The 23,226-nt window shown below is 43.1% G+C and overlaps 1 protein-coding gene across 35 annotated transcripts in view; it reads right to left on the bottom strand.

The window, feature by feature from the left end:
* Window positions 1-23,226, bottom strand: part of ASH1L (ASH1 like histone lysine methyltransferase) — a 241,742-nt gene that overhangs the window by 70,720 nt on the left and 147,796 nt on the right. For 33 of the 35 annotated variants that reach the window (XM_051857197.2, XM_070077550.1, XM_070077542.1 and 30 more), the window contains one exon: window positions 11,986-12,165. The exons of the other annotated variants lie outside the window; for them this stretch is intronic. In XM_051857197.2, the coding sequence (XP_051713157.2) occupies window positions 11,986-12,165 (180 nt within the window). The remainder of the gene's footprint in view (window positions 1-11,985; window positions 12,166-23,226) is intronic. 35 annotated transcript variants of the gene reach the window in all.

Genomic DNA, 23,226 nt, shown 5'->3' with positions numbered 1-23,226 from the left:
GGGCTAGGCCAGGCTGCAGCTAGGAGCCAGGAGCTTCCTCTGGGTCTCCCATGGAAGTGCTGGAGCCCAAGGACTTGGGTCATCCTCTGCTGCCTTCCCAAGCACATTAAAAGGGAGCTGGATGGGGAGACCGAAGCTGAGAGCCAGGAACTCAATCCAGGTCTGTCCATGGGTGGCAAGAACATAATTACTTGAGACTTAATTAATGTTTTCCAGGGATTTTATTAACAGAAAGCTAGAGTTCAAGAGCCAGAGGTAGGAATCATACCCAGCTGCTCTGATATGGGATGAGATTGCCTCAAGTACTTGCTTCTTGGTAATAAATTTCATTACTTATCAAGTAAGTACAGAAAAAAATAGGACCAGAGTCCCAATGAAAGGCAAGAAAAAACTTGTATTAGAATTAAACCAGGGGCTGGTGCTGTGGCATAGTGGGTAAAGCTGCTACCTGCAGTGCCAGCATTCCATATTGGCACCAGTTCGAGACCTGGCTGCTCCACTTCCAATCCAGCTGTCTGCTATGGGCTGGGAAAGCAGCAGAAGATGGCCCAAGTGCTTGGGCCCCTGCACCCACGTGGGACACCCAGAAGAAGCTCCTGGCTCATGGCTCCAGAGTGGTGCAGCTCCAGCCATTGCAGCCAACTGGGGAGTGAACCAGTGGATGGAAGACCTCTCTCTCTCTCTCTGCCTCTCCTTCTCTGTGTAACTCTGACTTTCAAATAAATAAATAAATCTTAAAAAAAAAAATTGTTATAGCTGGTGCCGCGGCTCAATAGGCTAATCCTCTGCCTGTGGCGCTGGCGCCCCGGGTTCTAGTCCCGGTCTGGGTGCCGGATTTTGTCCCGGTTGCTCCTTTTCCAGGCCAGCTCTCTGCTGTGGCCCCCGAGTGCAGTGGAGGATGGCCCAAGTGCTTGGGCCCTGCACCCCATGGGAGACCAGGAGAAGCACCTGGCTCCTGCCTTCGGATCAGCGTGGTGCGCCGGTTGCAGCGTGCCAGCCGCGACGGCCATTGGAGGGTGAACCAACGGCAAAAGGAAGACCTTTCTCTCTGTCTCTCTCTCTTTCGCTGTCCACTCTGCCTGTCAGAAAAAAAAAAAGAAAAAAGAAAAAAAGAAAAAAAATTGTTCTAGTGGAAAAGGATGTGGGGTAGATGTTTAGCCTCTTGACTCCAGCTTCCTGCTAATGTGGACCCTAGGAGGCTGCAGTGGTGGGTCAAGTAATCAGGTTACTGCCACTCACGTGGAAGATGTGCATTAAGTTCACAGGTCAATTCAATTTGGCCCTAGTTAAAGCATATTGTGGGGGGCCAGTGTGGTGGCATAGCAGGTAAAGCTGCCACCTGCAGTGCTGGCCTGGGAAAGCAGTGGAAGATGGCCCAAGCCCTTGGGCCCCTACACCTGCATGGGAGACTCGGAAGAAGCTCCTGGCTCCTGGTTCCTGGCTTCGGATGGGCACAGCTCCGGCCGTTGGGGTCAACTGGAGAGTGAACCAGTGGATGGAAGACCTCTCTCTCTCTGCCTCTCCTTCTCTCTCTGTGTAACTCTGACTTTCAAGTAAAATAACTAAATCTAAAAAAAAATCACAAAAAAGCATATTGTGGGCAATTGGGGAGTGAAATCAGTGGATGGGAGCTTTCTCTGCCTCTCAAATTAATCAATCAATAAATAAAAGAAAAAATATGCTGACAGGTTCTACAGGACATAGAAGTTTAACAAAGTATGATCTTGGTATAAAAAACATTTTTGTGGAAGAATAAATAACTTAGACTGCATGTTAAAATGTAATAAACAAAAAATGAGAACAATTAATTGCAACTAGGGGAGAATTAAGGGAACATTTATTTATTTTATTTATAAGAGAGAGAGCAAGAGAAACACATAGGGAGGTCACCTATCTGCTGGTTTACTCTACAAGTGACCACAACAGCCCAGATCTGAGCCAGGCTGATGACAGGGTCCCAACAACTTGAGGCATCACCTGTTGCATCCCAAGGTGGTCATTAGCAGGAAGCTGGAATCAAGAGTAGAGCTGTTCAGTTCCCTGCTAATGCACCTGGGAAAAGACAGAGGATGGCACAAGTACTTGGGCCCCTGCACCCATGTGGGAGACCTGCAAGAAGCTCCTGGCTCTTGGCTTCAGATCAGACCAACCCTAGTGGTTGCGACCATTTGTGGGGTGAACCAGGGAATGGAAGATATCTGTCTCTCCACTCACTCCCACTCTTATGCAACTCTTTCAAATAAATAAATAAATAAATCTTTTTAAAAAAAAAAAAAAAGAGGTAAGAGTAGACAAATAGATAAATAGGTTCCACTAGGTCAGGGTAGGCCTTAAATATTATACAGAATCTGGAAGACTGTTTTTGGAAATAACTACATCTTAATGGGATATCGGTAGGATAGAACAACCCTGAAGAAGGTCGTATGATTGTACAAAGAGCAATCTTAGGGGAGTTCACTATACTGTGACTTTTTTTTTTTTTTTGAAGATTTATTTATTTATTTAAAAGAGTTAAAGAGATAGGAAGACAGACAGACAGACAGACACACACAATCTCCTATCTGCTGGTTCATTCCCCAGATGGCCCCGATGGCCAGGGCTGAGCCAGGCTGAAGCCAGGAGCCAAGAGCTTCTCCTAGATCTCCCACATGGGTGCTGGGGCCCAAGCACTTGGGCCATCCTTTGTTGCTTTCCCAGGCGCATTAGCAGGGTGCTAAATCTGAAGTGGGGTAGCTGGGTCTTGAACTGGAGTCCAAATGGGATGCCAGTGTTGGAGGGGGTTATTTATTTATTTGAAAGAGGTACACAGAGAGGAGAGGCAGAGAGAGAGAGAGAAAAGAGAAAAAGAGAAAAAGAGAGAGAGAGAGATAGGTAGGTAGGTCAGTTGGTCTTCCATCTGCTGGTTCACTCCCCCAATTGGCCGCAACAGCCAGAGCTGAGCCGACCTGAAGCCAGGAGCCAGGAACTTCTGGGTCTCCCACATGGGTGCAGGGTTGCCCGAGGACTTGGGCCATCTTCTGCTGCTTTCCCAGGCAACAGCTGGATCGGAAGTGGAGTAGCTGGGTCTTGAACTGTTGCCTATATGGGATGCACGCTGGCCTTTCTGACATACATTTAAGTGGTTTTTTTTCTTTTTACGGGCAGAGTTAGACAGTGAGAGAGAGACAGAGACAGAGAAAAAGGTCTTCTTTTCCATTGGTTTAGCTCCCAAATGGCTGCTGCGGCCGCGCGCTGCATTGATCCGAGGCCAGGAGCCAGGTGCTTATCCTGTCTCCCATGCGGGTGCAGTGCCCAAGCACTTGGGCCATCCTCCACTGCACTCCCGGGCCACAGCAGAGAGCTGGCCTGGAAGAGGGGCAACTGGGACAGAATCCGGCGCCCCGACCAGGACTAGAACCCAGGGCGCCAGCGCCGCAGGCGGAGGATTAGCCTAGTGAGCCGCGGTGCCGGCCTAAGTGCTATATTTTTATACAGCTAGCAGAGCAGGTTTGTTTATACAAGTGTCACCACAAATGGGTAAGGAATTGTTTTACGGTGTCTGATAGCTAATGACATCACTAGGCAATGGGAATTTTCCAGGTCAATTATAGCCTTCTGATACCACAACCATGTATGTGATATGTTGTTGTCAGAAACACTGTTGTGCAGTGCATGACTAACAGTAATCTAGAGATGACTGAAAGTGTACAGGAGGATGTGCAAATACAACATTTTATTTTAGTGATCTGATATCCTTTGGGAGGAGAAAGATCCTGGCATCAATACCTCCCAGACACCAAAGGATGCTGTTAGCTTTCTTCTTCTTCTTCATTTTTTAAGAAAACTTTTATTTAATAAATATAAATTTTGAAAGTAAAATTAGCTTTTTTTTTTCTGATAGGCAGAGTGGACAGTGAGAGAGAGAGACAGAGAGAAAGGTCTTCCTTTGCCGTTGGTTCACCCTCCAATGGCTAACGCACCGTGCTGATCCGATGGCAGGAGCCAGGTACTTTTCCTGGTCTCCCACGGGGTGCAGGGCCCAAGCACCTGGGCCATCCTCCACTGCACTCCCGGGCCACAGCAGAGAGCTGGCCTGGAAGAGGGGCAACCGGGACAGAATCCGGCGCCCTGACCGGGACTAGAACCCGGTGTGCTGGCGCCGCAAGGTAGAGGATTAGCCTAGTAAGCCGCGGCGCCAGCCAGCTTTCTTTTTTGTAAGTTTGGTCAATGGAATACAGCCCAGATATCAGAATAAACCTCAAATATATCAGGGAGTCAGATGTAAAAATTATAACCGGGAAATTACAAATAGAAGAAAATGAAGTGAATTTCCTAAACACTTAAAATCTGGGTGTGAGAATGTTTTTCTAACAATTACTCCGAATCTAGAAGCAATGAAACAAAAGATAACTTTGACTACATGAAATATTTATGTTTTAGTTACAATAAACAAAGTTAAGAAATAAAGAACAGAATCTACAACAAGACTATTAGGCTTGATCATTGAGTTCATCTAGGTTGCAGGACATAAATCAGTATAAAAAATCATTATATTTCTTTTTTACTATTAAAAAAGGATTTATTTATTTATTTGAAAGGCAGAGTTACGAAAGCAGAGGCATAGATAGAGAGGTTTTCCACCTGCTGGTTCACTTTACAAATGCTATACCAGAGCCAGGACTAGGACTAGGCCAGGCTAAAGACAGGAGCCAGGAACTCCATCCTGGCTTCCCACCTGGGGTCCGTGGCCCAAGCACTTGGGACCATTTTCTGTTGCCCTCCCTGGCAGATTAGCAGCCAGTCAGGGACTTGAAACAGCATTCCCATATACCATAGTGTTGAAAGCAGCTACAATATGGAGCCCACTTTTTAATTAAAATAAAAAAGGTTTTTGATTAACGTGAAAGAGAGAGAGAGAGATCTGCTGGTTTACTCTTTTACAACATTCAGGGTTGTGACAGGCTGAACCCAGGAGTTCAGAACCCAATCTGAAACCCACGGGCGAGTGGCAGGGACCCTAGTACTTGAGCCATCACTTGCCGCCTCTCAGGATGTGCATTATCAAGAAGTGGAATTGAGAACAGAGCCTGGGTTTGAATTGAGGCACTCTGCTATAGGCTCTGGGCAGTGTCTTGGGGTGTATGAAAAGCTGACCCCAAATGTATTTGTATACACTAGTAATCAACAGTCCAAAAATTAACTTTAAAAAGCTCAATTCCATTTACAATAGCATCAAAAGAAAAAACATTTAGAAGTACAATTAACAAGAAGCACAAGAATTGCATACTAAAAACTATAAAAACTGTTAAAAGAAATTTAAGATCTAAATGAAAAGAACTATATTTTATTTTCATTAGGTCAGATTACTAAATACTGAGATAGCAAAACCTCCCAAATCAATCTACAAATTTTGTCAAAATCCTAACTGCCAATTTTGCAGAAACTTCAGCTGATTCTGAAATTTACATGGAAAATGCAAGGAATCCAGAGCTGGCAAAACAATCTTGAAAAAGAAGAAAATTGGCAGAATTGTACTAAGCTCAAATTTTACTACAAAGTTACAATATTAAACATAGTATACCAACAGCAACAATATATTGTTACTGGCATAACAATGGACATGGCCAATAGAGACAAAAATATAAATAACAAATCAACAAAATACATTTGCAATTTTTATAACAGACAAAAGGAAAAGCTTCCCAACATACAAAGATCTCTTAAAAATCTAAAGAAAAACAACCTGACAGAAAACAGAGAAACAAATGTGAACAGATAGTTCACAGAAAAAGATAATAAAATGGCCTTCATCCATATGAAAGTTGCTCAGCAGTTTCATATGAGAAAAATGCAAATTAAAACTCCCTGGAGATATTATTTTTCATCTGTATGACTGATAAATATTGAAGTTTGACAACATGATCTACAAAGTGGAAGAACAGGCATGCTCATATATCTCTGGGACTGAAAATGATACAGCTCTCATGGAAGCTGAATTTGGCAATATTTACAATATTATATACAGATGCTCCTTGAGGATGGAGTAATGTCCCAAAAATCCATAAGTTCAAAATATTTTATGTTGAAAGTGCATTAGCTATCGAACACTAATAGTTTACTAAATGGTATACTGTAAAACAGCAACTGTTTACTCCCATCATATGGAAGGCCATCATATTCTAATGTCATAGTGAAGAATGTGACCTCGGCTAATGGACCCCACCTTAGTATCACAAGCATGAGTGCTATACTGAATGCCACTCACTAGCTTGATAGGATATCAAAATCCAAAATTTGAAGTGAATAAATATGGCCTTCACATCATTGCGTGTGTGTTTTTTTTGTTTGTTTGGACAGGAAGAGTGGACAGTGAGAGAGAGAGACAGAGAGAAAGGTCTTCCATTTGCTGTTGGTTCACCCTCCAATGGCCGCTGCGGTTGGCGCACCGCGCTGATCCGAAGGCAGGAGCCAGGAGCCAGGAGCCAGGAGCCAGGTGCTTCTCCTGGTCTCCCATGGGGTGCAGGGCCCAAGGACTTGGGCCATCCTCCACTGCACTCCCTGGCCACAGCAGAGAGCTGGCCTGAAAGAGGAACAACCGGGACAGAATCTGGCGCCCCGACTGGGACTAAAACTTGGTGTGCCAGCACCGCAGGCAGAGGATTAGCCTATTGAGCCGTGGTGCTGGCCTACCTTCACATCATTGTAATGTCAAAAAACGAAATGACTGTAAACAAAAAACAACTGAATTGCATACTTTTTAAAAATTATTTATTTATTTATTTGAAATATAGAGTTACAGAGAGAGGAGAGAGAGAGAGAGAGAGAGAGAGAGAGAGAGAGAGAGAGAGATCACAACGGCCAGAGCTAAGCTGACCCAAAGCCAGGAGCCAGAAGCTTCCTCCGGGTCTCCTACATGGGGGCAGGAGCCCAAGGACTTGGGCAATCTTTAACTGCTTTCCCAGGTCATAGCAGAGAGCTGGATAAGAAGTGGAGCAGCCAGGACTGGAACCAGCGCCCATGTGGGATGCTGGCATTGTAGGTGGCAGCTTTACCCACTACGTCACAGTGCTGGCCATCAAATTGCATACTTTAAGATTTGTTTTATGGAAGACCTGGAAGAAGCACCTGGGTCCTGGCTTCGGATCAGCATAGCTCCAGCTGCAGTGGCCATTTGGGGGGTGAACCAACAGAAGGAAGACCTTTCTCTCTGTCTCTCTCTCTCTCACTATCTGTCAAATAATAATTAAAAAAAAGATTTGTTTTATTTATTTGAAAGGCAGAGTGACAGAGAGGGAGATACAGGGATAGAAAGAGATCTTCCATCCACTGGTTCAGTCCCCAAATGGCACAAACAGCCAGGGCTCAGCCAGGCTGAAGCCAGGAGCCTGAAACTCCATCTGAGTCTCTATGCGGATGCCAGGGGCCCAACTGCTTGATTTTCCACTGTCTTCCCAAGCACAATTAATTGTGCAGAGCAGAATGAGAAGTAGAGCAGCTAAGACTTAAACTGACGCTCCAAAACGGGATGCCAGTGTCACAGGCAGCGACTTAACCTGTATGGTAATGCTGTCCCCTGGACTGTATACATTAAAGAAGTGAAGTATATGGTATGTGAATAGGATCTCATTAAATCTAAAATAAGAGAGAGAGAGAGAGAGAGAGAGAGAGAGAGAGATAGATAGTGGGGCCTGTGTTGTAGCATAGCAGGTTAAGCCATCACTTGCAAATCTGGGATCCCATATCAGAGTGCTGGTTTGAGCTCCGGCTGTTTGGCTTCCAATGGCACTTTCTGCTAATGTGCCTAGGAGGGCAGCACAAGACGGCCCAAGTGCTTGGGATCCTGACACCCATGTGGGAGACCTGGATGGAGTTCCCGGCTTCTGACATAAGCAAAGCCCACCCCTGGTTGTTGAAATCCTGTAGGGAGTGAACCAGCTGATGGACGCACTCTTACTCTCTCTTTCTCCCTCTTCATCTATCTCTGTTGCTCTGTCTTTCAACAAATAAAGAGGATAGGAAACATGACTTTGGAAGAGTGAGATGAAGAATAAAGAACTGCAGCCAGTATTGTGGGGCAGCAGATGAAAGATCTCTTTCTAGCTTTCTCTCCCTCTCTGTAATTCCGCCTTTCAAATAAATAAATAAATCTTTTTTTCCCCAAGATTTATTTATTCATTTGGAAGTCAGAGTCACAGAGAGGAGAGGGAGAGTTAAAGGCAAAGGCAGAGAGAAGTCTTCCATCTGCTGCTTCACTCCCCAAATGGCATCAATGGCCAGAGCTGAGCTGATCCAAAGCCAGGAGCCAGAAGCTTCTTCCCAGTCTCCCACCTGTGTCCAGGCGCCCAAGGACTTGGGCCATCTTCTACTGCTTTCCCAGGTCATAGCAGAGAGCTGGATTGGAAGTGGAGCAGCTGGGACTTGAACTGGTGCCCATATGGGATGCCGGCACTGCCAGCCGGGCTTTAATCTGCTGCGCCACAGCACCAGTCCCCATGAGGTAACCTTAAAAATGCCAGCTGCAGGGGCTAGTGTTGTGGCATAGAAGGTTAAGCCTCTGCTTGTGATGTGGCATCCCATATGGGTGGCAGTTTGAGACCTGGCTGCTTCGCTTCCAATCCAGCTCTCTGCTGATGTACCTGGGAAAGCAGCAGAAGGTGTCCCACGAACTTGGGCCCCTTCACTTGTGTGGGAGACCAGAAGAAGCTTTGGGCTCCTGGCTTCAGCCTGGTCTTATCCAAGGGGTTGGGGCTATTTGGGGAGTGAACCAACAGATGGAGGATCTCTCTCTCTCTCTCCCCTCTTCTACCTCTTCTTTAACTCTTCCTTTCAAATAAAAATTTAAAAAAAAAACAATGCAAGTGTAACACTGACAGGGAAAAAAAGAAGAGTAGATTTTAGAAGATACTGTAGAGGTACCAAAATAACCTTGAACTGCATACTTATTTATAACTTCTCTTAAAGGGAAATAAATGCCTACAATTAGTAGCTAAATCCAAGCTTTACTAATAAAATATTCTCATGACCTAGAAGGTTAATACAGAGTACAAAAATTGTTTCAGTTATTTCACTGATAAATCAATTAAAATATTTTCAGTACAAAACAAAGTAATATTGTTTACATGCTGATAACTTGAACCACATAAACAGTGATGTATCTCTAAAATATAAACATTTCTCTTTCAATCACTTTTTTTGCCTATATTCATATCCTTATAACTTTTTGATAAATATTGTTTCACTCTTTTATAACTCATTGAATTCATTTTCTACCCTGTTGTCAGAATTATCATCTTAGAAAAGCAAGTCGGGCCGGTGCCGCGTTCCAATAAACATCAAAATTGCTATACAGAAATACACACTAATTAAAAAAAAATTTTAAAAGGATTTATTTATCTCAAAGGCAGATTACAGGCCGGCGCCGTGGCTCAATAGGCTAATCCTCCTCCTTGTGGCGCCGGCACACCGGGTTCTAGTCCCGGTCGGGGCGCCAGATTCTGTCCCGGTTGCCCCTCTTCCAGGCCAGCTCTCTGCTGTGGCCAGGGAGTGCAGTGGAGGATGGCCCAGGTGCTTGGGCCCTGCACCCCATGGGAGACCAGGAGAAGCACCTGGCTCCTGGCTCCTGCCTTCAGATAGGTGCAGTGCACTGGCTGCAGCGCGCCGGCTGCAGCGGCCATTGGAGGGTGAATGAACGGCAAAAGGAAGAACCTTTCTTTCTCTCTCTCTCTCTCTCACTGTCCACTCTGCCTGTTAAAAAAAAAAAAAAAAAAACAAAAAAATAAAAAAAAGCAAGCCTATAATCTTCATTTACATTCCTAAACAATGTGATTTTTTCATATCTTGTACACAGTTTAATAATCTTAGAGTCAGTAGACATGATAGCTATGTGGTCCTTGTTGTAACACTTATTTTCTAAAAGGCTATTTCAGAAACCCTTAACTATTATTTATTTATTTGACAGATAGAGTTAGACACTGAGAGAGAGAGACAGAGAGAAAGGTCTTCCTTCCGTTGGTTCACTCCTCAAATGGCCACTACGGCCAGAGCTACGCTGATCCAAAGCCAGGAGCCAGGTGCCTCTTCCTGGTCTCCCATGTGGGTGCAGGTGCCCAAACAATTGGGCCATCCTCCACTGCCTTCCGGGCCACAGTAGAGAGCTGGACAGGAAGAGGAGCAACCGGGACTAGAACCCGGTGCCCGGACGGCACCACGGATCAATAGGCTAATCCTCCGCCTGCGGCGCCGGCACACCAGGTTCTAGTCCCGGTCAGGGTGCCGGATTCTGTCCCAGTTGCTCCTCTTGCAGTCCAGCTCTGTGCTGTGGCCGTGGAAGGCAGTGGAGGATGGCCCAAGTGTTTGGGCACCTGCACCCACATGGGAGACCAGGAAGAAGCACCTGGCTCCTGGCTTAGGATCAGCTCAGCGCAACGGCCGCAGCGGCCATTGTGGGGTGAACCAATGGAAAAGGAAGACCTTTCTCTCTGTCTCTCTCTCTCACTGTCCCCTCTGCCTGTCAAAAAAAAAAAAAAAAAAAAAAAAAAAAGAACCCAGTGCCCATATAGGATGCCAGTGCCACAGGCACAGGATTAATCTAGTGAGCCATGGTGCCGGCCCCCAGAAACCCTTAACTATTGAGTTGTTTTGATATATGAAAAATCTTTTCATCCTGGCATATACTGTTCGGACTGGAATATCATTCTACACCTGGCAAAAATGATCAAATCTCAAAATCTAACTCAATTTATTCTATAGAATACTTCTTACTTGATGATATATTTAGCTGGTATCTCTTTGGTGGTTTAAAAATTCGCAGTTAGAGGGGTCAGCACTGTGGCACAGAGGGTTAAAGCCCTGGCCTGAAGTGCCGGCATCCCATATGGGTGCCAGTTTTAGTTCCGGCTGCTCCTCTTCCAATCCAGCTCTCTGCTATGGCCTGGGAAAGAAGTAGAAGATGGACCAAGTCTTTGGGCCCCTGCACCCACATAGGAGACCCAGAAGTTCCTGGCTCCTGGCTTCAGATCAGCGCAGCCATTGTGGCCATCTGGGGAGTGAACCAGTGAATGGAAGACCTCTCTCTGTCTCCACCTCTCTCAAATAAATACATAAAATAATAATAATAATAAAAATTCTCAATCAGAGTGCCAAGAGAATATGAAGTTCTTCCAAGTAAGGATTTCATTCATTTGGCAATTTTTTTTGGAACACAGACAAAAGCAGCAGAACAACATCAATATTATTTCAGTTACACCAACAGTGCCATTTTCTTATTCTTAACAAAAAATGGCATTGGGGCAGGTACTTGGCCTGAAGGTTTGGATGCCGGTAATCTGTGTCACAGTGCTTAGGTTCATTTCTGGCTCTGTCAATTCCAGCTTCCTACTGATATGCACCCTGGAAGGCAACAATATCGGCTCAGGTAGTTGGGGTCTTGCCATCCACATGAGGGCCTCGATTGAATTTCTCTTTCCCTGATTCATTCTGGCCCCGCCCTGGCTGTTGTGGGCATTTGGGATTAAGCCAGTGGACAGGAGCTCTGTCTTTCAAATAAAGCTAAACTAAAATAAATAAAGCATCATTAGAATCTGAAGTATACAGGAGAGCAGCAGCAGATGGCCCATGTACAATGCCCCTCCCACTCACGTGGAAGACCCTGATGGAATTCCTGGCTTTGGCCTTGCCCAACCTTGGCCAATGTAGGATGAAGCTCTCTCTTTTGCTTTTGCTTTGACTCTCCCAGGACTCTCTCTGCATTTCAATAAATACATACATATATAAATCTTAAAAAAGCAATCTAAACTATGACAATATAATTTAGAAAGCAGAGAGAAGATAAAAATCAGGGAAGATAAGCACTCATCTTCAACAGTATCATGGGTACAGTGAACACTGAGGTATATGAGATGAGATTGATACTAGTGTATAGTACATTTATATTCTTTTTGATATTCAATGTATTTTTTTCCACATAGTAGGGTTTTAAAGGATCAGCTGATAGATCACACTACTTACTCTGTAGTTTTGTAAACATCAGAATACAGCCCTGCTTTCTGATACTTCTTCTTTGGGGGACGTGGGGCCTTCTTTTCCCTTGGGATGAGAGAGAGCACAGGCTGCAAGTTACTTTCAGGTTCGGGAGGTTTGGCTGGGGTGTCAGAAGGACTGGGAATCTCAACTGGTGCTTCAGTAAAGCTAGAAACAGAAGTTTAAAGATAGTTGTATTGTAAAAAAATATTTTCCTGTGAATAATTGTCTAAAAGACATCACAACAATTAAAGAAATAGGAGGACTTCCTCATCTGGTCAAACTAGAATAACTGATACCAGACTTGTCTTCCTGACAAAAGCTAACAGAGATATGGTAAACTACTAGAAACCTACAAAAAATAATGAAACAATTATTATCCGACAGCACAGCACTGTGATCCCTGAAAAAATTTAAAAAATAAAAATAAGTGAGTCATACAGCCATCTTCCTTTTGAAGAATGACTATGGTTTACAAGTAGAAATCAAGCAGAGAATGGCTAACCTGATGAACTGAAAATAAAGAGATCAGATGGTGTCACAGTACAAAGAACTGAGTACCAGAAAGAAGAAAGCTACAAAGACTGTTAATAACTCTAGAAATCTGTATATGAGTCTGTTTTACTATACTGCAAAATGCTAACCTGTGCATGTAAAGTTCCATTTGGTGGAACAAAGAATTACTGGAAAATTCCAAGGGGGAATGATTCCTAGAGCTTACACATGCTGGTAGATAGAGTACTCAGATCACACAGAGTGAAAAGGAATTGTCTACCACAGGATGCACTCAATAGAGATTCCAGAGGGAACTGTTACTCATTTTTTTTACTCACTATCCCTGGAATCAAGGTCAGCTCCCACTAAGCTTAACAACAATCTTCAAAAGAATCCAAGTTGGTCCATAAACAACTTAATTATCAAAGTAAAATTGAGTAATTATAAAGAAAACCAACAAAAACCAGGAATGTAATAATGTGACAATCACAATATCTTATATCCAATAAAAAATTTATACATAAGCCAAAACGCAGGATAGTGTGACTCAGGAGAAAAAATACTCAACAGAAATACCCTCAGAAACCACAAAGAGAAGAGGACTTATATGACGATGAGGAGGAGGAGGAGAATGAAAGACTTTATTCAAAAAGGGAGCAGTGAGACTTCCAATATAGGAAATCTGAAATGAAAAATTTACTGCAGAATATTGAAAAGCAAAAATTAGATATTAGAGAAGAAAATATCAGTAAACTTGAGATATGATAGAAACAACCCAAACAGATACACAGAAATTAATTTTAAAGAGAAAAAAAAGAATCAGTGACCCAGGAGACAGCACAATAAGCAACCACAATCCTGAGACCCCAGGGCAGAAGAAATTTCTAGTGAAACAAAAAATGAAAACCATAAGAGAAAACAAAAATCAGACATATAATAGTTTAATGTCTATAAAGTAAGGGAACACAATGAAGAAATTTAAGAGTTTCAGTTAAGGGATGGCTTCTGGAGTAGCAAATAAAGCTGCTGCTTACACAATGGCATCCTCTGATCCAGCTCCCAGCTAATGGTCTAGGAAAAGCAGAAGATAGCCCAAGTGCTTGGGACGCTGCCACCCACATGGGAAACCTGTAAGAAGCTCCTGGCTTTAGCATGGTCCACCTCTGGCAGTTGAGGCCACCTGGGGGAGTGAACCAATAGATGGAAATCTCCCCACCCCTTTTTCTCCCTCTCTGTAATTCTTTCAAATAAATAAATAATTTTTTAAAAAAGTTTCAGCTTAAAAAAAGTCCCAATTCAACATTAACATTATCAACTCAAATAAAACAAACAAGGTATACTGTAGTAAACTTACTAATAACTACTTAGGAAGAAAACAGAAGCAGCCAGAGAAAACATAATAGAGGGCTACAAAAGCAGAAATCAGTGCACATCTCATGATTAAATCACACAAGCCAGAAGGGAATAAAATGATGATTGCAATCTGTCAAAATGTGAGAGGGAGGGAAAGCCTGTCAAAATAGAATCCTAAAACAGGGACTGGTGCCGTGGCGCAGTAGGTTAATCTTCCAACCTGCGGCGCTGGCATCCCCTATGTGTGCCGATTCTAGTCCCAGCTGCTCCACCTTTGATCCAACTCTCTGCTGTGGCCTGGGAAAGTAGTAGAAGATGGCCCAAATCCTTGGGCCCCTGCACACACATGGGAGACTGGGAAGAAGCACCTGGCTCCTGGCTTCGGATCGCTGCATCTCCGGCCATTGCGGCCATTTGGGGAGTGAACAAACGGACGAAGACCTTTGTCTCTGTCTCTCTTTCTCACTGTCTCTAACTCTACCTCTCAAATAAATAAATAAAATCTTTTAAAAAATATATAAACAGAATCCTAAAACACACAAAAACACCTTTAAAAATATATAGGTGATTCCAATTCCACATAAAGATGTAATAGGTAGATGCACTTCTAGCTTATCTTTCTGCAGGTACAATTACAAACCCTGGAAATTATAAATAAACTTAAGCAGGGTTGGCGCTGTGGTATAGCAGGTAAAGCGCCACCTATAGTGCCGGCATCCCATATGGGAATCTCTTCGAGTCCCGGCTGCTCCAATTCTGACCCAGCTCTCTGCTAAGGCCTGGGAAACCAGAAGACGGCCAAGTCTTTAGGCCCCTGGACCCTCGTGGGAGACACAGAGGATGCTCCTGGCTTCTGGCTTTGGATTGGTGCGGCTCCGGTGTCGCGGCCATCTGGGAAGTGAACCAGCAAATGGAAGACCTCTGTTTCTCTCTCTCTCTCTGCCTCTCTATAAACGTAAGTGTGAGGCGGAAACTGTGGTGTAGTAGATTAAGCCAATATGTAGGATGTCTGCATCCTGTATCAAAGTGCCAGTTCTGAGTCCTGGCCACTCTGCTTCCAATCCAACTCTCTGTTAATGCATCCTCAGAGGCAGCGGATAATGGCGCAAGTGCTTGGGCCCCTTCTCCCAAGCAAGATGGAATTCTGGGCTCTTAGCTTTGGTGTAGCCCAGCCCTGGCTGTTATGGGCATTTAAGGCATAAACCAGCAAATGAAAGATCTCTGTGTGGGTGTGTCTCTTCCTTTCAAGTAGATAAAAATAAACATTTTTTAAAAATAAAATAAACATAAGCAAACATAGACTTGGGATGTGAACAAGGTTCTAGCCAGTACAAAAAGGAAAGAAAAAAAGACTGGGAATGAAGAACTACAAACTATCCTTAAATACACATGACAGAAATATATAGAAAAGCAACTGTATTTCTATCAGTGAACAAATGGAAATTGAAATTAAATAGAAAAAGAATTATTTAATTTAAAATAAAAACAAAACATAAATCTAACAAAATGCATAAAGTATGTTAGAGTGAAACTGTTAAAAACATTGATCAAAAACATCAAAGGTAACTGAAATAAATGGAGAAATATACCTTATCCATGGATTGAAACACTCAATAATTAAGATGGCAATTTCTCCCTAATTGATTTATTAACACAATCTCAATCAAATACCAACAGAAGAGGTTTTATTTTTGGCAAAACAGAAAGATAATTTCTGTCATGTGTATGTAAAGGTAAGTTGTAGTTCTTCATTTCCAAAACATATTTATATGAAAAGACAAAAGCTAGAAAAATTTGGAGGACTGATTATTTGATTTCAAGACTTAACTATACAAGTATAGTCATCAAGACAATGTGGTACCAGCTGAAGGAAAGAAATGTAGACCAAAGAACAGAACAGAGTCCAGAATCAGACCAAGAGATTTACAGAGAGAGATGGAAAGACAAACAGAGAGAATCTTCTACCTGCTGTTTCACTCCTCAAATGGCTGCAATGGTCAGTGTTAGGCCAGGCTGAAGTCAGGAGCCTGGAACTCCATCTGGGTCTCCCATGTGGGTGCAGGGTACCAAGCACTTGGGTCATCTGCTGCCTTCTCAGGCACAATAGCAAGGAACCATCAGAAGTAGAGCTGCAGGGGCTTGGACTGGCACCCAAATGGGATGCTGGTATTGCAGGTAGAGATCTAATCTGCTGTGCCACAACATGGCCCCCAACCATGTGGTATAATGTATATACCATATTTACAGTTTAAACTTTTTTAAGTGTACAATTCAGTGGCATGAAGTACATCCATGTTGTTTTATAACCATCAAATACTATCTATCTTCAACTTTTTCATTATCCCCAACAGAAACACTGAACCTATAAAAGACAAACTCCCCCCACCAAAAAAGAGGCTGGCACTGTGGCACAGTGGGTTAAACCCTGGTCTGAAGTGCCGGCATCCCATATAGTCCCAGCTGCTCCTCTTCTGATCCAGCTCTCTGCGTGGCCTGGGAAAGCAGTGGAAGATGGCCCAAGGACTTGGGCCCCTGCACCCACATGGGAGACCCAGAGAAGTTCCTGGCTCCTGGCTTTGGATCAGCACAGCTCTGGCCGTTGCGGCCGTCTGGGGAGTGAACCAGCAGATGGAAGACCTCTCCCTGTCTCTACCTCTCTTTGTAACTCTTTCAAACAAATAAGATAAATCTTAAAAAAAAAAAAAAAAGACAAACTCCCATAGGCAGGTGTGATGTAGTGGGTTAAGCCACCGTCTGCCATATTGGTATTCCCTAAGGTTGCCAGTTCAAGTCTCGATTACTCCACTTCTGATCCAGCTCCCTGCTAATGGCCTGGGAAAAGCAGCAGCAGATGGCCCAAGTCCTTGGGACCCTGCATCAGCATGAGACAGGATGGATGTCCAGGCTTCTGGCTTTGGCCTGAAAAAGCACTGGCCAGTCTGGTTGTTTGAGGAGAGAACCAGCAAATGGAAGATCGATCTCTCTCCTTTTCTTTCTATAATCTGTCTTTCAAATAAATAAATCTTAAAAAACTATTCAAAGCAAAAAAACCTCCCATTCCACCCTCTCACCAACCCATGATAACCACTATTCTACTTTTTATCTATATGAATTTGCCTATTCTAAGTTCCTCATATAAGTGGAATCACATAGTATATGTCCCTTTGTGTCTCACTTATTTCACTTAGGTAATGTCCTTAAGGGTCATTTAGGTATCAGAATTTGGCTCTGACACTTCACTGAATTTCCACTTCCTTTCCCTCATTTGCTTAAAAATACCTACACCACCAAGGCTCTCACACTCAACTCAGAGGCACGTGGCTGCCATGTTCCACGAGCATATCTAACTAATGCTTTTTTTTTTTAAGATTTATTTATTTATTTGAAAGGCAAAGTTAGAGAGTGGCAGAGGCAGGAGCAGAGAGAGATCTTTTATATACTGGCTCACTCTCTAAATGGCCAAAATGACCGGAGCTGGGCAGATCTGAAGGTAGGAAGCAGGAGTTTCTTTTGGGTCTCCCACGTGAGTGCAGGGGCCCAAGGACTTGAGCCATCTTCCGCTGCTTTCCCAGGCACATTATCAGGGAGGTGGATAGTAAGTGGAGCAGCCGAGACTCAAACGAGTGCTGATATGAGATGCCAGTACTGCAAAGCAGTGACTTCACCCACTATGCCACAGTGCCGGTGTCCCACCTAGTGTTGTTTGTTTATTTATTTATTTATTTATAATTTTTTGACAGGCAGAGTGGACAGTGAGAGAGAGAAGAGAAAGAAAGGTCTTCCTTTTGCCATTGGTTCACCCTCCAACGGCCGCCGCGGCTGGCTCGCTAAGGCCGGCGCACCGTGCTGATCCGATGGCAGGAGCCAGGTACTTATCCTGGTCTCCCATGGGGTGCAGGGCCCAAGCACTTGGGCCATCCTCCACTGCACTCCCGGGCCACAGCAGAGAGCTGGCCTGGAAGAGGGGCAACCGGGACAGAATCTGGCGCCCAGACCGGGACTAGAACCCGGTGTGCCAGCGCTGCAAGGCGGAGGATTAGCCTAGTGAGCCGCGGCGCCAGCCCACCTAGTGGTTTTAAGATTAAATTTTTTGGGACTGGTGCTCTCTCTCTCTGCTTCTCTGTAACTCTGCCTTTTAAATAAATAAATAAATCTCAAAAAAAAAAAAAAAAAAGAGAGAGAGAGAGAGAGAGAGATATTTAAAAAAAAAAAGACTGAATTTTTTCAGGAAAGAAAAAGGAAGAGGTTAGGATAAGACAAATGTTTTTCTGACATATTAATCTATACCTATACAGTAACTTTTTAAGCTTTGTTTTTTGGATTTATAAAATAAGGTGGTGCGTCATGTTTAGATTATGTTTTTAAGATTCACCTAGGGGCTGGCACCGTGGTACAGCAGGTTAAGCTGCCGCCTTTCACTCTAGCATTTCATATGAACATCAGTTCCAGATCTGGCTGCTCCATTTTGGATACAGCACCCTGCTAATGTGCCTGAGAGGGCAGCAGAAAATTGCCCAAGTACTTGGGTCCCTGCCACCCATGTGGGAGACCTGGATGGAGTTCCAGATTCTTGGCTTTGGCCTGGACCAGCCCCAACTATTGTTGCCACATGGGAAGTGAACTGTCTCTCTTCCCTTTTCTTTCTCTAATTCTGCATTTGAAGTAAGCAAGTAATTAAAAAAAATTCATCTATATTATTTCCAGATTGCTGTAATTCATTAATTTTTATTATGCTACAAATGTACATTGTGTAAAAAAATTACAATTTACTTATCTCCTTTCCTGTTGACTTGGGATGATTTCAGTTTTTATATATATTATGGCAATTCTCATTACTAACTTTCTGAAAAACTTCTGCTGTTGCCCCTCAGACAAGAGGTTTGCTAGGATATCCAGGACAGAACTCTCAGATTATTAGGGTTACTCTGTAAAATTATTTTCTTTTATTCATATATTTTGGATACAAGTATAATACAAATTAATATTTAATTATTTTTCATGTAAATATATTCTCCCAGTCTATAGGCAGTTTTCATATTTTTATTATGTTCTTGTCTGGTGTACCTAAGTTCTATTTTCTATAATCTATTTATCTCTTTATGGTTATCTTTTGAGATCTTGTTTTTGAAATCATCTGACAAGATTATAAATTTATTCTCTTCTTACACTATTTAAGTTTAAATTTTGCTTTTCAAATCTATGTATTTAGTCAACTGGGGGTTAATCTAATTGCCATTTCATGGAATGTCAACTTTTGAGGTAGAATTTATTTACTAGTGTTGTTTCTCTACTGATGCACAATGTCACACAGCAAGCTTCCATACACACACACACACACACACACACATATATATGGGTTATTTCTCTAATTTACTAAGTTATAAATTAGCTTAAAATATCACAGACTGAAATTAAGTCCCAGGCAAATTCTGGGTCTCCCTTGTGGGTGTAGGCACCCAAGGACTTGGGCCATCTTCTGCTTTCCCAGGCCACAGCAGAAAGCTGAGAGGTGCAGTTGGAACACAAACTGGTACCCACATGGGATGCAGGTGCCGCAAGCAGAGGCTTAGCCCACTATGCCACAGTGCTGGCCTCTTGACCTTATCTTTTTAAAAAACAGATGAATCTATTCTTCAGATTCTTAGCTCAGAAATTACTTGTTCGGGGCTGGCGCTGTGGCACAGAGGGTTAATGGCCTGGCCTGAAGTGTCGGCATGCCATATGGGCTCTGGTTCTAGTCACAGCTGCTCCTCTATAAATCCAGCTCTCTGCTATGGCCTGGGAAAGCAGTGGAAAATGGCCCAAGTCCTTGGGCCCCTGCAAGTGTGTGGGAGACCTGAAAGAAGCTCCTGGCTTCTTGCTTTGGATCAGGGCAGCTGCAGCCCTTGAGGCCATCTGGGGAGTGAACCAGTGGATGGAAGACCTCTTCCTCTCTCTGACTCTCCCTTCCAAATTAATAAATTAAGAAAAAAAAAAAAAACTTCATAATAGCAATTTAATTGTAAGATCCATGAACCTAGTATTTTCTTACTTCTACATCTTTCTGCAATAGACATAATATAATAATCTTGTAACAAATACTTATCTAATAAATAAATGAACAAATATCTACTACATAACAAGTACTATAATCAGCTCCAGTTGTAAAAGTTACAACACTGCTGTTGTCTCTGAGAATTTGTCATGTCCATTCCTTCAACTTGGGAGCAGAAGTTATATCTTTTTCTTCAAAAGCTCTTTAAATCCTAGCATACCATACTACAGAAAAATGTTTAATATTGCTGACCATAAGCTAGAAATTGCTGAAACAAAGCACATTTTTAAGGTGCCACTTCCTAAAGTGAATGACGGAAATATTTGAAGCTACAGTGAAGGTACTATGGTGAACTCACTCTCCTTGTAGGTGTTTTAAAACCTTAGTAATTGGCTGGCGCCATGACTCACTAGGCTAATCCTCCGCCTGTGGCACCGGCACCCCGGGTTCTAGTCCCAGTCGGGGCACCGGATTCTGTCCTGGTTGCTCCTCTTCCTGTCGGCTCTCTGCTGTGGCCTGGGAAGGCAGTGGAGGATGGCCCAAGTGTTTGGGCCCTACACCCACATGGGAGACCAGGAGGAAGTGTCTGGCTCCTGGCTTCGGATCGGCCCAGCATGCTGGCCATAGTGGTCATTTTGGGGGTGAACCAAGAGAAGGAAGACCTTTCTCTCTGTCTCTCTCTCTCACTGTCTATAACTCTCTTTCACTGTCTAACTCTGCCTGGTAAAAAAAAAAAAAAGAAAAAAAACCTTAGTAATATGGACTGTCAAAAAACAATATAAAACCATTTAAAAAGATACTAAGACTCAAATGTACATAAGAATTTAATACATGATAAACAGATCATTTCAAATAAGTAGGGAAAGGATATATTCATCAATGAATATTGGTAGGATAACCATCTGAATAGTTAAGAAGAAAACTAAAATCTTTAAGTCATATCTATTATGAATCTTGATGTGAATGGAAGGGGAGAGGGAGTGGGAAAGGGGAGGGTAGTGGGTGGGAGGGACGGTATGTGGGGGAAGCCATTGTAATCCATAAATCGTACTTTGGAAATTTATATTCATTAAATAAAAGTTAAAAAAAAAAGTGAATTTCAAGTAATTTAAAGAGCTAAATGTAAATAAGCAAGATGTAGTGGCAGGTTTTATAGAGCACTTAGGCTTCTGCTTAGAATACCCTAATCTGAAACTGGATGTTCCCTTCTCCATTTCAGCTTCTTGCTAATACCCCCAGAAGGCAGCCGGTGATGAACCTCTCAAGCACTTGGGTTCCTGCACTCGCATGCGAGATGCAGACTGAGTCCCTGGCTCCTGCCTTTGGCCTGGTCCAGTTGTGGCTGTGGCAGGCATTTGGGGAGTGAACCAGCAAATGGGAGATCTCTATCTTCTATCTTTTAAATACAAAGAAGTAAAAAAAAAAAAAAAAAATACAGTTCATCAAATGAAATTAAATAGTGACATACTTTTGCCATGGATTAAGGTGAATAAAGTAACTCTCTGTGCTGGTGACATGATCTCAAAGTTACATTAAGAGAAAAGGTGAATTCCAACAACAAAGTAGTCTATTACCACTTAAATAAAACACCAGTTTTGCATGTGCACATATTTGCAAATACATATTAAAAGTATGAGAGGAAACAATTTACTATCAAGTCTTATCCATGAAGTGAAGAATCACACAGAGGAATAGCATTCATATGTAAAGAGACTTGACTTTTTAAAAATAAAACAAATTTATTTTTATTTATTTTGAAATCAGAGTTACAGAAAAAGAGAGAGGGGGAGAGAGAGAGAGAGATTTTCTTCGATCTGCTGGTTCACTCTCCAGGTGCATCAGCAGGAAGCTGGATTAGAAGTCTGGAGGCCGGGATTGGAAACGGCACCCAGGTGGGATGTTGGTGCTGTAGGCAGCACCCAAGTGGGATGTCAATGTTGCAGGCAGTGGCTTTACCTGCTAAGCCACAACGCCAGGCCCCGAGACGTTCACTTTTGGAACAAAAAATACAAGTTTCACTGAGTTACTTACAATAAGCATGTATTACATTTGAAATTTGAAAAAATCCTAGATATTCTCTATAAAAAGAGAAAAATGAATATTTTTATGTTGGTGCATGCATAGAAAGGGGCGTGGCAAAAAACTTCTCTAAGCAAGATTCACAAAGGCAGAAGACAAATGGTATGAGTGAGAATGAGCATGCTATATTGAGTAAAACAAAAATCATTTATGAATGCTCTATACATTAATTTAAAAATATACGGGATAGAAGCTTGGTCCCATGGTTAAGACACTCCTTGGGACATCCACATTCCATACTGAAATTTCTGGGTTCCAGTCTTAGCTCTGCTCCTGATATTAGCTTCTTGTTAGTACAAACCCTGTGAGGCAGCAGGTGATGGTGCAAGTACTTAAGCCACCCATGTGAGAGACCAAGATTGAAATCTAGGTTTTCTAGCTTTGGTTTGTCCCAGCCTGGTCTCTTGCAGCCATTCGGTGAGTGAATCATCAGAAAGAAAATCTCTGTGTATCTCTCTGCCTTTCTTTTTTTTTTTTTTTGACAGGCAAAGTTAGTGAGAGAAAGAGACAGAGAGAAAGGTCTTCCTTTTTGCCGTTGGTTCACACTCCAATGGCCGCCATGGCCGGCGCACCGCGCTGATCTGATGGCAGGAGCCAGGTATTTATTATCCTGGTCTCCCATGGGGTGTAGGGCCCAAGCACTTGAGCCATCCTCCACTGCACTCCCTGGCCACAGCAGAGAGCTGGCCTGGAAGAGGGGCAACCGGGACAGAATCCAGCGCTCCGACAGGGACTAGAACCTGGTGTGCCGGCGCCGCTAGGTGGAGGATTAGCCTAGTGAGCCGTGGCGCCGGCCTCTCTGCCTTTCATATAAAATGGAAATTAAAAACTTTAAAATATATTAAACATTTTTTCTTTTATTGTCAGTGACAATGATATTATGTCCTCCAAACCATGGGAAAACCTATGGCATGAGAACTTTTTTTTAAAAAAATATTTATTTGAAAGACAGAATGATGAGAAAGAATGAGAGAGAGCGAGCAAAATCTTAATAATTGCAGTGGTTGGGGCCAGGCCAGGCTGAAGCCATGAGGCAGGAACTCTAGCTCAGTTTCCCACATGGGTAACAGGGGCCTAGTACTTGGGCCTCTGCTGCTTTTCCAGGTGCATTAGCAGGGAGCTGGACTGGAAGCCGAACATCCAGAACTTGAAACAGTGCTCCCATAAAAGATCCTGGTGTTGCATGTGGTGGCTTAACCCTCTGCAATGCAAGGTTGGTTCTAACATGAGCATTTTCGTCCTATATTTTCTTCTAAGATTTTATAGTT

This window comes from Oryctolagus cuniculus, chromosome 7 (assembly GCF_964237555.1).
Source record: "Oryctolagus cuniculus chromosome 7, mOryCun1.1, whole genome shotgun sequence".
NCBI lineage: Eukaryota > Metazoa > Chordata > Mammalia > Lagomorpha > Leporidae > Oryctolagus > Oryctolagus cuniculus.
This window is presented reverse-complemented; position numbering and strand designations above follow the sequence as displayed.